We start from the raw sequence: 14,426 nt of genomic DNA, 5'->3' as shown, positions 1-14,426 counted from the left end.
TCAAATTCCATCCTATTTGCTATATGTTATAGGAAGGAGGAGATTTTCTTCAGTTCCACCCAAAAAACAGTTAATTACTGTGAGTTATAGCCTTTACTGTATTCATAGTATAATCTATACAGAGCAAGATCTTAAATTGACAACAATGCATTTATACAATAAACTCAACGCAAAGCATTTAACAATAAACACATTCCAAACTTAAATCAGGTGATGTGATACAAACCATATCACTAAAGTAGAATTAGCACACTCTTCTATGGAGAGCTGGGAAAAATAAAACACTGAACGTCTGTAGGTTAAAGTCATACTTGAGAAACTCACAGTGTGTATTCTACTTGGTTTGATTTACATGAGCAGCAAAAATTAAAACTGAAAACATACTCTGTAAACCTTTAAACATTAATCTGCCATGCCAAACACTGAAAATGTGGTAAACACAATTTGCAGCAGCTTCCTCTTTTAAAAAATTTGCAAAAACTGATTTTTCTAAAGGTGCAAAGCAAATTAAATAAAATGTTTTTGTTTGTTATGAACCAAACTCTGGTTTGTATCCCTCTGATGTAAAAGAACAATTTGGCTAAACATTGTGAAATAACAATATGGCTGCCTTAGGGAAGATAAAGAGTGAGTAGTTGTCTTGTTACCTGATTAGAACAATCACAATATACACACTGTACAAATATACAAAACTCATGGAGCATTATGATGAGCTTCACCAATTTTACGAGCAGCACACACAGACTGTTTACTTAGCCCTGCTGTCAAAAGCTTGTAAATCCAAACACATATTCCCTCACTATGACTCAACTGATCGACCTATTGGACAAACGTGAATGGCACAATTATGACAAGGATTGACAGCAGCCCTTACAGGAAGCCTACATGTTAGTCGCTAAAGTGTAGATTTACACATACCTGTGTGCCTTTCATAAAATACTGTGCTAACTTTGCAATTACAAACACACAGGCTCTGCTCATAAAGTCATGAATATAGCTACAAAATCTGCAGATCATACTGTACAAAAAGAGTTTGCATCCTCTAACATGACTGTATTGGCTTAAATGCATCCTCATTGAAAGGACATGCTAATATCCACTCAGATCAGCATTGGTTCAATTCCTCCTAAAACAACAATGTAAACCAAGGGGGCGATCTAAGACATAGTGAAAACACACTCACTTCCACTTAAGGCAATAAATCATTATTCATCAGGAGAAAACATAAAAAAATTTCTTTCAGCACGCGTCTTTTTCCACAACACAATCCATAACAAACCCTGAATGGATAATCAATCTAAGCAAGGAACAACTGCTGTTTTATTTTCAGTTACTCTAATGACAGTAATCACATAAAGGATGAGCTAAAATAATATTTTAAAGGACCACTGTCATTACATAATTCAAAACTAAAAAAAAAATACAAATGGGGTGGGAGCCAAAAAAGATGGCATGCCACTTAATCACAAATACAGCCTTAACTTAAAGCATGCATATCTCAGAGATGGTATGAATAACTATAGCTGTAAACTCTTAAATGGTAGCAGAGGAGCAATGATTTAACTCCCTGCATATTTCAAAGAAAAGTCTGTGAGCATACGTGAATGAAAACCAGTGGGGCTGAGGAATAAGGAGGTAGATGTATGTTATTTTTAAAACTACAAAGACTAAAATCTGAGGCATAGGTTTTTGGAAGTAAAGGATAAAGCGAGGGAGAGCAGTAAATAAACTGAGGAAAAAAAGCTTTTGGTTACATAAATCTCTCTACTTTTGAAATTAATGTCATGAAGACTGTGGTCTGAAATGTGTCGATCCTTGTGTGCTTCAGTGTCAAGGCCTGGGTTTGCAAACATATATCCTGAATCCGTGTGTGCATTTTGTTCGTGTAGGTCAGTCTCTGCTGGGTGTGCACTGACAGCACATTGCTTTATGAATCCTCATTCAGCTCTCGGCTGTCCGTTCTGGCAATTTTTCTTGGAGGAGCCATGTTCTCCCCCTCTACATGTTCCTGCTCTCGCTTTTTTGCTGCATTCTGAAGACACAAGAAAAGAAGGATGACATTTAACAAATTATTAACAGCAACACAGAGGATCTCTACTGTCACAGATAACGCAATTAGCACCAGCACTTATGAGTCTCTTTAAAACCTTTACCTTTTTGTCCCACTGTTGATGGAGATATCGCAACAAGATGTTTGTCTTCTCTGTGACTATGACTGAGGAGAAACAACAGACACTTATTTGATCATGAGAGACACATTACAAGGTGAAGATCAAATGTGTAGAAATTAGCTGTTCTCATAAAGATGAACAGACTTTGTGTTTACTACTATGTCATCCTAGAAGTGAAGGTGATTTGAGAGGGAAATTGAGACCATGGCTAAGGAAAAAAATGTCATGTGTGCTTTGGGAACACTGCTTTATTCAGATAAAACTAAAATATATAATCAATATTTAACATTTGGATAGAAATATGTAGTTTCTCCAGCTCAATGTACATCCTCTCAGTCCAAGTACGTACTCTGCTCTGATGGATATTCTCGGGTGGGAAGATACACAGATGGCCGACGGTTCTAAAACAATATTGAGATCCACATTAGTGTGTAAGATGACAGACCATGTGACCAAAAATTCTTGAATTTAACTCACTTAAATTACACCATGAACTGCCAACATGTGATTTTTATCCTAATGTTAGCACTTTGAGAACAAACAGGATCACTTACTGATGCTTTACATACAGAGTCTGCATGGAACCTGCTGAAGTTGTTTTTGTTGTAGACTGGTAGTCCCTTCAGGAAATCTCCCTGTGGACGCAACAGAGAAGAACAATATGAACAAAAACGTTTCTCCGTGCCTACTGTTGTAACTCGTGGAAAGTCCCGGGTGGTAGGGCCAACTACCACAGCCAGAACAATTCCTACCCCTTTCATTTCACCAGTGACAGAGACCATGTTCTATTTGCCACCACGCACGAAACATGTTTATCAATACCAATACAATAAAAAACCAACCAAGCTGACACGACGATTAAGTAAAGAAACACATATGGACCTACCTTCTCCATTTTTGCCCGAGTCACGCTCCTCGTTTGTTGACTAGCTCCTCACGGTGAGAGTGAACACGAGCAGATGCTACTCTTTTAGCTGGCTAGCTGCTAAACCTTGTTGTCTTTGTCGTAGCCAAGATACCGGTTTGTTTACCCGCTCGATAGCTTCTTACGACTGCTACAAAATACAAACTACGTATTACTTTGATATGGTCGCATTGCGCTACTTCGGTCAGGTAGAAACTTCCACTCACGTAAAGGTGTTTAAGCAAAGACAGAAATTGAACGTCCTCTGGTAGCTAAGTTGCTACTAGTTCACAACTCCATTTTTGTTGTTCGTCTGTTCGGGGGCGGTTACAGTCCGAGATTCGACGTACCTGATTGGTTGACCAGCGGGCGATCTGTGAAGAGAGAGAAAAAGCAAGGCGCTGATTGGTTAGAAAGCGATTATGTAACAGACCAATCCTCCAGTTAAGGTCGGTGGTGGCATGCAGCTCTAGTGAAAACAACACAAGTATTTTCTGCTGTGTCTGCCTGCGTGTACAATATGCGTTTATGCTTCTGTTACCTGCTGCTGCCGAACACAACTGAGTTGAGCGAATAAGAACAGAGTGAATGACGGTTGAAATACTGATTAAAAAAACTAAATGTAACAACAATGCATTCTCTCCTCTAAAAGCGCAAATTTAATGACCAGTTACTAATAAGGTTGATGATAAATATATTTTTTATCTGAATCGTTCATATAAAATGCATAAATTAGCAACGTGATATTATAAGGTTATAGACACAAGTCGCAGCAGTGAATATATTAAAACCAGCTCTTTCCAAAAACTACTTTTAAACTCATACTGAACCAACTACTGTGAAATAAATGTGCTAAAACTGTAGTTTTAACTGCATATTATTCAATTACTACCAAGTACTATTTCCACATACTCATGTATGTTATCTGGCATATAAAATTATAAGTTAATGTCAGTTTTCTCTTGTCTAATTTTTAGTTGTCACAACTTCTAATTTTCACCTGTTTCTTGTTTTATAAATGAAAGCCAGCTAAGGAAATTCTGTGTTATCTTACATGACGTAACAGAGAGCCACAAGGACTCCTCTCTACACTGTCTGAAAGAAGTCCTCTCCCCCTGCATCTCAAATATCTAGTTAAAGCTCTCTTTATATTGCTTTCAGTTGAATACAGCTACAACTTTGTCACAAACAGTAGATGGCAGCCAACTTTGAAGGTCAAGATTATCACTTGGAGGCACTTCTTTCAATCACAAATGCATGTTTTGTAAATTCTGCATGGATGGTTTTTATTGAAGAAGTAACATGACGGTGATTTGGCAATTTTATTTTATTAAAGTCACATTTTTGTCTTTCAAACAAATATCACACAAGCTCAAAAGAAAAAAAAATCCATAAATCTGCTTACATTTAATGATTATGCCCATAACTTTACATAGATGTTGAGTATTATTTAATATGTATGAAATTAAGCCCCATTAAATATTGTATGAAACTAGCAGATTTATGGACGGATTCAAGGAAAATACAACTTTTTTGTTGAAGGCCAGTTTCCACTCTCCCACCCATTATGAATGCGGTGGGAATGCCAAACCCAAACCACATCCAGTATCACCAATTAACCCGATATACAAGTTCTTTTCTCTTTGCTGAGCTCCTCCAGCATTTTTTGAAAGTCTTAACAAGTTCTTCCAACAAGAACCTTCAGTGTGAGAGTGATTTCCGTCCCTTGAGCATGCGCCGTAGAATCACTTCTATGCCTCCTTGTGAGCTAATCCTCTTGATCCAGCCGTGGGTCCTCTTGCGTTTGATGTTCTTGGGCTGATACTCCGTGCCTCTTTTCCGTGTCCGTACCTGCTGGTATTGCCATGGAAGCTGCTGGAACACTCCTGAACCCTCAGCTTGTGAAGAAAGCGGCCCGCATCTGGAAATCTGAAGTCCTGCAGCAGCTCTAGGTGCAATCCAGTTGCTGAATAATCTGAGAGGAGAGGTGCCCATTGTTGCAAGGTTCCCTGCAGGGATGCTGCTGAAAGAGCACAGATAAACAATGTTACAAACAAATACTATTCTCTAATACTATGCCATATAACTGCTGCGATGAAACACTTGAGTTGTAATACATTTATGGTACTGCAAAAGCCTTGATTTCTACCATCAACATTATGATGACATTTGATGACAAATTTTAACTGTTACTTTAAGTCACAACATCCTGTCATTTCACAATTACTATTGTACTTGAGTCACACAGGATTATACATGTATAGTCGTTCATAAATACAGAAAAATTACGTTTATAATTTGTCCATTTGAACTTTGGTTTGATCAGATATCATTAAGCTATAGTTAGATTATCCATCAACCAACTAAATATTTCCAACCAGTAGCTAACTACCTTCATGATTAACTATCCACGCTGCTAACTACTGCTAAGCTAGCTTGTCAATGTTAGCATCGTAAACAAGCAGTGTTGGCTTTGCCGTTTGTCTTTTATGAAAACATGTGCAACTCTAGTTACCTGCTGAAATAGGTTATCCCACGCAGTCGGGAAAAAGACGACAGTATAGTGTTCATTTTGAGATATTTATACAGTTGACACAGACATGAGAACAGTGAATGTCACAGGTCTGCTAGCCACCCGCCGTATATGAAGCACAGTGATTGGCTCAGACTTTTCGGCCAATTGAAATGCTTTTTGCTGGAGTAGGAAATATTTCCCCTGAGTTACGCTTTCAAGGCTAAAATCTTCAAGCAGTGTATAAACCGCCAGCACCATTTTTCACCAATGACACAGTTTGTTGGCAAGGCTCAGGAATTAATTTAAAGGTTATAGTTTCAGGTTAGTGCCAGACGGAGATACGAAACAAGGTGTAAAATGGGATTTGTGTGCTGTCTGAGAGGAAGTTCTGCCTAAGAGTTTTTACTCAGGGTATAAAAAAATGTGTAGCTTTTCCTCAATTTCATGTGCACGTCTTTTTTTTGAGACACTGTTACAATTCTCATTTTTGCAACGCACACTGTATTATATACATGACTAGGTGCAGTCACCCTAAATCCCTGCAGCACAACAATTCACTTAATTTGCAATGTGTCTCATTCAAATAATGTATAATATATTTACTTTATTTAATTAGTGCAGCACTGCTACCAAAATGTAATTCCCTTCAACAGTCAAAAGGTTGAATAGTTTTGCCAATATGTAGGAATCTACTGAAACTGTGTCTTTATTTATGTATTTAGATTTACATGCAACCCCCGATATTAATATACATTTAAGGCTGCTGCTTTCATAGGGTCTGGATACATTATCTTTAATATGAGCATTTACACAATGAGCATGTTGATAAGAGAGATTTAGTATGTGCAGGTAGATAGAAGTTATTTGTACTAATACATCTGAATTCTGTTTGACAAGAATGAGGTTGTGTATGACAAAATTAGGTGTGAGAAAATGTAATATTTTGGGAATAACTGAGGATTGGTTCACAACTGAGAAAATGGTGTTCATCTCAACAGTACAATAAAGATTTACATCCTGAATAAGTGGTTACATGAGGGTTGTTTGTTCTCTGATAATAAGGAAATCGCCTTTTCATGCAATATAGTTTGTTTTCATAGTGGATATGGGAGGGGAAAGTTCCATATACAGTAGGGCTACCCTGGCATGTTAATTGGCCTGATTGATTTTTATAGCCCTCTATTAAAACTGCAATGCCTGCTTGGCATAAACATAAAGAATAATTGTTATTTACACTGGCCGCCAGACACTAACAGAGAGTACACAGCTGTTGACTCACAGACCCTCCGCCCGTCTCCGCCCCATAAACGTCATAGCTGTCTATTCAGTGACAGGCACCGGACTGTCCCAGCGGTTTCACATTGTTGATGTTAGTTCAGGGGTAACATTAAGAGAGCACATCTAAAGACAATGTCAAAACTTAAAGGTCATTTCTCCCTACAGTGATGCAGCAGCTGCAATAAGACGTTTGGGTGTCAGCTCGTGATGATTCAGTTCAGATGATTTCAAATCAGATGTGGAATTTGAAATGGAGCCACATATTCAGACCTGATTGTGGCAAATTTGGATAAATAACTGGACTATTAGTTTATCATTTCTGTCACTCTTCCTGACCGCAAGCACGCACGCACACGCACGCGCGCGTGTTGCTACTCTGTCAGCCTTAGCAACAGGGAATCAAGCTTCTCTCATTGGCCTCCTCTCAGAACACTCAGTTCTTCTATTCGCCCTGCGCACTGCCACTCAGGACCCAAGATGCCCGAACACTGCTGTGGCTGATGCGGATACTAGGGCAGCAGGGGTGGGTAGGGTCTGGCCTGGATGCGCAGTGGATGCTGAGGGAGAAAAACATTGGCGTTTGTTATCGTAATGGGTATCTTATTAAAATGCAATTTGCACAGTTTTCTAGATGCATGCCTTCTCATAACTGCAAGCCCCTCCGTGTTCTGTGGTAGCAGTCTAACAAGGCTAATAAGACGTTTTCACTATTTTGCAGCGTCTCTAGCGTAGACGAGTTGTTGCACCAAATGCAACGTTTTCTCACTTCAGTTTCGTCGGCCCTTGACTGTCATCTTTTGGTGCACATTCCTAATCACCTCAATCATCAGTAATTCTGCAGGTAAGGGGTCGATTTTGATTGCATTATGTTGTCTAATGAGCTAATGTTTATTGTGCAACATATTGGCATCAGCATCGATAAACAGCTGCACGGTTACTGCATGCATTTGTCCTGTGACAGAGCAAAAATAATACATCTGTCAACTGTTGTTTATTCACATTTAAATGTAAAATCTATCAGTAATATAGACTTTGCAATCACGGCCTTCCAAAAGCCTGCTACGGATTTTTAATCCTTCAAATATATGTTAAGCGATGCTATTTATTAATGTAGTGCACTTTTTTCATTATTGTGAAACATGACACTTAATGATTTATGTCAAACTATTGAAATATGAAGCCTAGTACTGCGGTTGATGGCTTGGTGTTTTGGGGTCATAGGCTTGAAGAACCAGCAACGTCATATAGGACATTTGTGCCTAGGCCCTTTTATTTATTTATTTTTTTAAATATTGGTCTCATTTTTGCACATACGCATTTCTTGTGCAGATATCATGGCAGACTGCCTGGTACTGTACTGTGTGTAAACCCACGCTATGAAAATAGAGCAGCACATAGTGTACCAAATGTGTGTTAGTGTAAGACTTGGCAGATATATCAACCTATATACTCTGCAGTGCAGACAAAAAAAAACATGAACATGGCTGAGTAACCTTCAGCCTGTTTGACTTCAGGGTGGGTAGATTTGAGTTGCCATATTGAAATCCTGGTTCATGCAAGTGAGGGATAGATAGTAGGTCAGGAAGAGAATCCCTGATGTAAATGATAGCTCTGCTGATCAGTGCTGCTGTAGTTTTCTGTTAATGAGGGGAAGTGTATCTGTATGCCAGGGACATCCAAACTGTTAAGTGACATCCTGCTTGATGTGGAGTGTTCACCACTGTCATGAGGGACAACCTCTCATCATTTACCACTTGTAGCTGATGTGACATGACTGATTGGTTGATAATAAAATGACAGATTGACAAAAATGTTTAAGAACCATCAAAAATAGATAGATAGATAGATACATAGATAGATAGACAGAGAGACAGACAGACACTATAAATCAAGGCTTGCTGCAGTTCTGCTGACTGACACTGTCTGTTTGCTTCTTGTGTCAACGCTCCATGTTGATGTTTGCGGAAAGACAGGACAGTCAGTTAACATTCATCCAGCTCCAGGGTGTAACTGGATAGCTCTTGATGCACTGACCTTCAGACCATCCTGCCAACAACAACAACACATGCACACAGACACATGCACACATGAACCCTCCTGTGCACACGCAGACATACACTAGGTAAACCAGCTCCATTTTCCCCCTCACTGTAGCGCCAGTGCAATAAAAGTCTCTTTCACTGATGTTGTCACCCATTCATATTTATTACATATCGTCTCTCAACGTCTCATCTAAACATGCATGGATGCTATATTATGAGCAGTGATGCGACTGTCTGCCCTGTAGGCAATAATGTGCTTACTGAGCTCTGCTTCACAGTTTCTGTAACCAGGAAACAATAAAGCCTTTCCATGTTAGACGTGACTCTTCCCACTGTGTTTCCCTGAGATAACCAGCCTGTGTTTGTATGAGAAGTGAGGACCAACGATGCTTCATTTGCAGAACATGGCAATATGCAGTTTAGCTATGACTGGACCTGAGCAGGAACACAAAGACAGTTTTTTTTTTTGTCTCATCTCCACTGGAAATGGTATAGCCTGGAAAACTGCTGTCACACTGGCACGAGACATTGTATGCCGTCGTGCCATATGACTGATGTTTTCTATTTATATATATCCTGATTCTGACCATGTGAAACGGGAGGGGGGGTGGGGGGCACGACGTTATTAATAGCATACGTCTAGGTCGGCATGTGAATGGTCGGTCCTCACTGACATAGGGGACAAGTATTGTTTTTAGTTGCGTGTTTATGAACGTGGAATCTCTGAATGTTAAGCTGCTTTGTCACCCAGGTGAGTGTGTTGGTAGAGCTTTACAAAGGCTGTTGGTGCTGCACTTACACTGACTGTGGTATTTTGAATTTGCATAGTGGTTTGCTGTCTGTTAAACTGATAGCATCCCCGTTCTTGGTGTGTTTCATTTCACCTGACACTGCCTGTGGTCTGATGAAAGGATAAAGAAGACTATTGCATTGTAACTGCGTTGCTAGGAAACAGCTTGGGCCCAATTTTATAGGAGTCAAGCTGGGACCCAATTTCTTCCTGGTGAGCTGTTGACATTTGCAAACACTGCAAACCTGCAAAGCATAATGCTTATGCTTGAAACTGTGAGGAACACATGAATAGTGAAACGCTAATTGGAGAAGGGTAATAAGCTTCACAAACCACAGCCATATGTTTATACATTGTCTATTTTTCCATTTTGTACATTTCATAGTCTGCTTTCGTGCTATATATCAAATTAACATCTGAGTGATGATCTCCTCGTTGTATCTGTGTGATGCTGTTTATGCAGGGAGGCGCCATGCTGACCAGCATCACTGAAGGGATACTGTGCTGCCTGACTGGGAAGGCTGCCAGTCTGGTCTTGCCCCTGGAGTCGTCAGAGCCTTCTGATGGATTTGAGTTTGTGGAGGTGAAACCTGGGAGAGTCCTGCGAGTACGGCACATTGTCCCAGAGCGTCAGCCCTTAGTGACGGAAGACCAGGTTTCAGGCCATGAGAGGCCGGATGGCGACTGTGACGATGACAGCTCTCCTGAGGATAATGAGAGCAGCACCGGCAGCAGTGTCCACTGTAAGAGGAAGATCACAGTCTACCGCAACGGCCAGCTGGTGATTGAGAATCTCGGCGATGTTTTGCACTCAGAGATCCTGCAGTGTCAGGATGGGGATCTGGAGCCTTGTAGCACTGTGGAGGTGGAGCTGGCTGACTACAAAGAACTGGCCTCTTCTCCAGACCCCAACCCTGTTCCTCCTCCAGTTCCTCCACCTCCTGGGGAACAGAAACCTGCCCCACCTCCTCGCCGCCGCCGTCGCAAGCCCAAGCGCACGGTGTTTATTGACTCAAGGAGGGTGATCTCAAGCTGCAAAGGGACGCACTCAGACGTAGCGCTGTTCTTTGTGCACGGTGTGGGAGGCTCTCTGGACATTTGGGGCAGCCAACTGGACTTCTTCTCTCGGCTGGGCTATGAGGTCATTGCGCCAGATCTGGCGGGGCATGGAGCGAGCACTGCCCCACAGATAGCAGCAGCTTATACGTTTTATGCCCTGGCGGAGGACCTACGTGCCATCTTTAAGAGATATGCTCGTAAACGCAACATTCTCATTGGCCACTCATATGGGTGAGTCTTTGTGAGAAGCTTTTTTCAGTGTCTCTGAAACAACTCTACAGCCGATCGAAGTAGCTTTAGTAATAGTTTTTTCCGACATGCTGTTTACATACTATATATCCATCTTATTATATCTCTTCCAGAGTATCATTTTGCACCTTCCTGGCCCATGAGTACCCTGATTTGGTCCATAAGGTGGTGATGATCAACGGAGGGGGTCCCACAGCTCTGGAGCCCAGCCTCTGCTCCATCTTCCAGCTGCCATCTTGCGTCCTTCACTGTCTGTCACCCTGTCTGGCCTGGAGCTTCCTCAAGTAAGATCTGCAATTGTGTGGTGCCAGAATTTGGCCTACAAAATAATGACACACCACAGTCACTTCTCTCATCGCAGGCAAAAAAAGATTGTAACAGTTGAAAAGTGATACAGAAAACTTTTTTTTCTCTCTCCTCTAGAGCTGGATTTGCCCGTCAGGGCGCCAAAGAAAAGCAGCTGTTAAAGCAGGGCAATGCCTTCAATGTGTCTCCATTTGTCCTGCGAGCCATGATGAGTGGCCAGTACTGGCCTGAGGGGGATGAGGTCTATCATGCTGAGCTCACTGTGCCCATCCTTCTGGTTCATGGCATGTGTGACAAGTTTGTGCCCATGGATGAGGACCAGCGCATGGCAGAGGTATAGAACATCTTCATATGTGAACAAGTGCTGATGTATCATGTGATTGTTAATATGAAATGTCGTGTTTGTGCTGTTTGTTGCTATTGAATTTTTTTTTTTCATTTGTGCCTCCTTTTGTAGATCCTCTTGTTTGCATTCTTAAAAGTCATTGAGGAAGGAAGTCACATGGTCATGATGGAGTGTCCTGACATTGTCAACACCCTCCTCCACGAGTTCTTCCTATGGGAGCCTGACATGTCCAGAAAAGACAGCTGCAAGACAGACACAGAGATGACAGTTGCTGTCAGTGACACTCTCCACACACTGAAAATCAATAACCATATGGACAAATAACCAACCAGGAGTCTAGTTTGATCACAGAACCAAGCAGAAGGCCTTTTCTTGGCGGTTGGCATGTGTTCTTAAGGCTGCTCCTAGGCTGAGAGCTGTTATATACAGGGCCACATCTTACGGATGCGGACGGCCACTGGTGCTTCAAGATAAAGCAGGACATAGGCATGGTGCCAACTAGAGAACGATGGAACAAACATAAAGACGAGAGGAACGGATGCAAATACACAGTCAGTTTGTGCTTCGCTTTTTGATACGAGTCTGTGCTCCATCACGTCATGTTTGCAAAGCGACACAGTACCTGGAGATCAAAAGGACAATGTCCATTTGTGATTTGTGTATGAAATGTTTCTGGTGAAAGAACTGACTACTACAAGATGCAAGAGGCATAAAATCCATGAAATGGTGTCAGAATTTCCTCGCCTTTATCTCAAATATTCTGTAAAGTACTGCAGAGCTTCTCTTCAACCTTTATGAAATGATTATTAACTTATCATTGGGGCCATCTTACATCCGCTTTCAATGAGAAGTTGGCAAAGTAATGTGTTGGACTGAGGAATTTCAGATCTGATTTGCCAGAATGGTGATGGTGAAGGATAGCTTACGATAAAATTCAACTGTTGATAATAATTAATATTATCAAATACTGACTCGATGGTAGAGGGAAATGGATTCACATCATCAAATATATACTGATGTACATGCAAAATGTAACTAATAATCGCACCACATGCATACATGAAAATACATGATGCCTGAAGGAGATACACAAAAATTCATAGTTCACCTACAAACCAGCCACCTATTAACCACATTTACACAGTGCACTCAACACCATCTCAAACATGAAGACTCACAATAGCTATAGTCAGTGAAATTGGATCATCTATTTCCAAATTACAATTTAATTACACTTTATTTTCCATATATTGAACTCTAATATAAAATCTAAATCCAAAAAGCTATGTGTGGCTATGTTAAGCACAATGTAACCAATTCATCAATTCATAGTTGCATGAAAATTAAGTAATATTCAATGAGAGATTTATGGGAAATGGTTGCAAAAAAACAGATGTAAACAAACATGGATGCCTAATAGTTCTCCTCCTTTATTCTAGCAGCCATTTCTTCAAAACTATATAATATCCTAAGGATACAGAGTACTGGGGCCCTGCATGAGTTCAGAATATGAAAAGGTATGAGGGTTGTTACAGACAGTTGCAATATATTCTCATATTGAAAAACTCCCAGTGCACTCCTCTCTAATCAAACGAGTGTTCCTCTTAATATGTAAGTATTATTTTGCCTTTATTCTGAAATAACAGCAACTGCCATAACAAATTGTGGTTGTATTGACCGCTTTAAGCTGTTGTGTCTCTTAAGCTGATAAACGCAAACCAAGTGTGTGTTCCTCTACTACTCTCCAGTCCATCCTATTTATCTAATAGTGTCAGACTGAAAGAATGAGCTGAACATTATGCTCACTGAAAGACATTCATTCATGGGTGTTGCTTTGTCTCATAGTGGGACAGTAAGGTGCGAGTAAAAGCACAGTCCATTATGCTCCTGGACAGTGCTTATAGGTTGACTGGATACTTTATACTGTTTTGAGTAGCAAACAGTGTAAACTGTTGGATTTCAAACTGGGTGTCCAAAGCTTAAAATCAAACATGAGTCGGCCAAAGGAGGAAGTCCCCTTAAAAAGAGGGACATCTGTACTCACCACGCTGGTCTGTTATATATGCATTTTGACAGAATGCGGATGCAACATGACTGGTCTTATGCAACTGGAACAAAATAGAGAGAAATAGAATGAAGACAAACTGACCTGGCACTGACGCCTCTAAAAAGTTATATATTCTCTATGGACTTTCCAAAAACCAACAAGTGCTGCTGATGCAATGTACTGTATGTTTCCTTTGGTGTAAAAGGTCAGTAAAACTGTATGGACTACAGGGTGCACAAGTACTTCCTCTTATGCTAAAAGTGTGCATATACAAATTGTCAGTGCTCATATGTGCTATATCTTTTTGTGGTTAACAAAATGTGCTAATGTTACTGTTGCATTTATTCATGGGAATCATAATATATGCACTGCCTGAGTGTAGATGCATATAACATTATATAGCCTATGAAAACAGTCGGATTCAGTGTATGAATGTGCCTTTCCTGGCATGAAATAAAACAGATGTTCACAGTCTACAGGTGTTTTTGCTTGCTTGTTGTTTTTGCTGTTATATGGTTTGTTTTTCTCCATTACATTACAATTGCTGCATTACAATAATTTCATTACAAATTAAACATATGAAAATGACTGTTGTGCATTTTACACCAAATACAAAACAAAGAAATTACAGGCATTTTTGGAGAAACATTGGTAGACCAGATTATTTGTTCTGATTTTTACACAAGGACTGCAGCCAGAAGCATAAGCGGTAAGACTAG

The 14,426-nt window shown here is 40.4% G+C and overlaps 3 protein-coding genes across 6 annotated transcripts; 1 reads left to right on the top strand and 2 right to left on the bottom strand.

The window, feature by feature from the left end:
- Positions 1 to 131: 131 nt before the first annotated feature.
- Positions 132 to 3,385, bottom strand: LOC111228888 (DET1- and DDB1-associated protein 1-like). Of its 2 annotated transcripts, none has more exons than XM_022754998.1 (5): positions 3,058 to 3,385; positions 2,726 to 2,806; positions 2,521 to 2,572; positions 2,154 to 2,215; positions 132 to 2,032 (listed from the first exon to the last, which is right to left on the bottom strand). In XM_022754998.1, the coding sequence occupies exons 1-5, from the start codon at positions 3,064 to 3,066 to the stop codon at positions 1,928 to 1,930; spliced, it is 309 nt and encodes a 102-aa protein (XP_022610719.1). In that variant the 5' UTR covers positions 3,067 to 3,385; the 3' UTR covers positions 132 to 1,927. The 2 variants fall into 2 exon arrangements, with proteins under 2 accessions (XP_022610719.1, XP_022610720.1); XM_022754999.1 differs by having other exon boundaries at positions 2,741 to 2,806.
- A 1,039-nt stretch (positions 3,386 to 4,424) lies between these two features.
- On the bottom strand, positions 4,425 to 5,710 carry mrpl34 (mitochondrial ribosomal protein L34). 2 transcript variants are annotated; one of them, XM_022755250.1, is made up of 2 exons: positions 5,591 to 5,710; positions 4,425 to 5,098 (listed from the first exon to the last, which is right to left on the bottom strand). In XM_022755250.1, exons 1-2 carry the CDS (start codon positions 5,644 to 5,646, stop codon positions 4,777 to 4,779), a joined length of 378 nt encoding a protein of 125 aa, XP_022610971.1. In that variant the 5' UTR covers positions 5,647 to 5,710; the 3' UTR covers positions 4,425 to 4,776. The 2 variants fall into 2 exon arrangements, with proteins under 2 accessions (XP_022610971.1, XP_022610972.1); XM_022755251.1 differs by having other exon boundaries at positions 4,425 to 5,095.
- Positions 5,711 to 7,353: 1,643 nt separating this feature from the next.
- Positions 7,354 to 14,163, top strand: LOC111229183 (protein ABHD8-like). Of its 2 annotated transcripts, XM_022755399.1 has the most exons (5): positions 7,354 to 7,709; positions 10,164 to 10,990; positions 11,122 to 11,292; positions 11,432 to 11,648; positions 11,772 to 14,163. In XM_022755399.1, exons 2-5 carry the CDS (start codon positions 10,173 to 10,175, stop codon positions 11,982 to 11,984), a joined length of 1,419 nt encoding a protein of 472 aa, XP_022611120.1. In that variant the 5' UTR covers positions 7,354 to 7,709; positions 10,164 to 10,172; the 3' UTR covers positions 11,985 to 14,163. The 2 variants fall into 2 exon arrangements, with proteins under 2 accessions (XP_022611120.1, XP_022611118.1); XM_022755397.1 differs by lacking the exon at positions 7,354 to 7,709 and having other exon boundaries at positions 10,137 to 10,990.
- Positions 14,164 to 14,426: the final 263 nt, after the last annotated feature.

The sequence above is a fragment of the Seriola dumerili genome, unplaced genomic scaffold (genome assembly GCF_002260705.1).
Source record: "Seriola dumerili isolate Sdu_G_001 unplaced genomic scaffold, Sdu_1.0 BDQW01000226.1, whole genome shotgun sequence".
Classification (NCBI taxonomy): Eukaryota; Metazoa; Chordata; class Actinopteri; order Carangiformes; family Carangidae; genus Seriola; species Seriola dumerili.
Note: the sequence above shows the minus strand (reverse complement) of the source record. Positions and strands in the feature narration are given on the sequence as shown.

What these genes read in the sequence shown, in the direction of transcription:
- LOC111228888 (XM_022754998.1), bottom strand. An exon ending in ACTCTGTATGTAAAGCATCA is followed by an intron (nt 2,573 to 2,725) that starts GTAAGTGATCCT and finishes ATATTGTTTTAG; the next exon opens with AACCGTCGGCCATCTGTGTA. An exon ending in AGAATATCCATCAGAGCAGA is followed by an intron (nt 2,216 to 2,520) that starts GTACGTACTTGG and finishes GTTTCTCCTCAG; the next exon opens with TCATAGTCACAGAGAAGACA.
- mrpl34 (XM_022755250.1), bottom strand. Translation starts at nt 5,646, where the DNA reads ATGAACACTATACTGTCGTCTTTTTCCCGACTGCGTGGGATAACCTAT. An exon ending in GGGATAACCTATTTCAGCAG is followed by an intron (nt 5,099 to 5,590) that starts GTAACTAGAGTT and finishes GTGCTCTTTCAG; the next exon opens with CAGCATCCCTGCAGGGAACC.
- LOC111229183 (XM_022755397.1), top strand. Translation starts at nt 10,149, where the DNA reads ATGCTGTTTATGCAGGGAGGCGCCATGCTGACCAGCATCACTGAAGGG. An exon ending in CTCATTGGCCACTCATATGG is followed by an intron (nt 10,991 to 11,121) that starts GTGAGTCTTTGT and finishes TATCTCTTCCAG; the next exon opens with AGTATCATTTTGCACCTTCC. An exon ending in CTGGCCTGGAGCTTCCTCAA is followed by an intron (nt 11,293 to 11,431) that starts GTAAGATCTGCA and finishes TCTCTCCTCTAG; the next exon opens with AGCTGGATTTGCCCGTCAGG.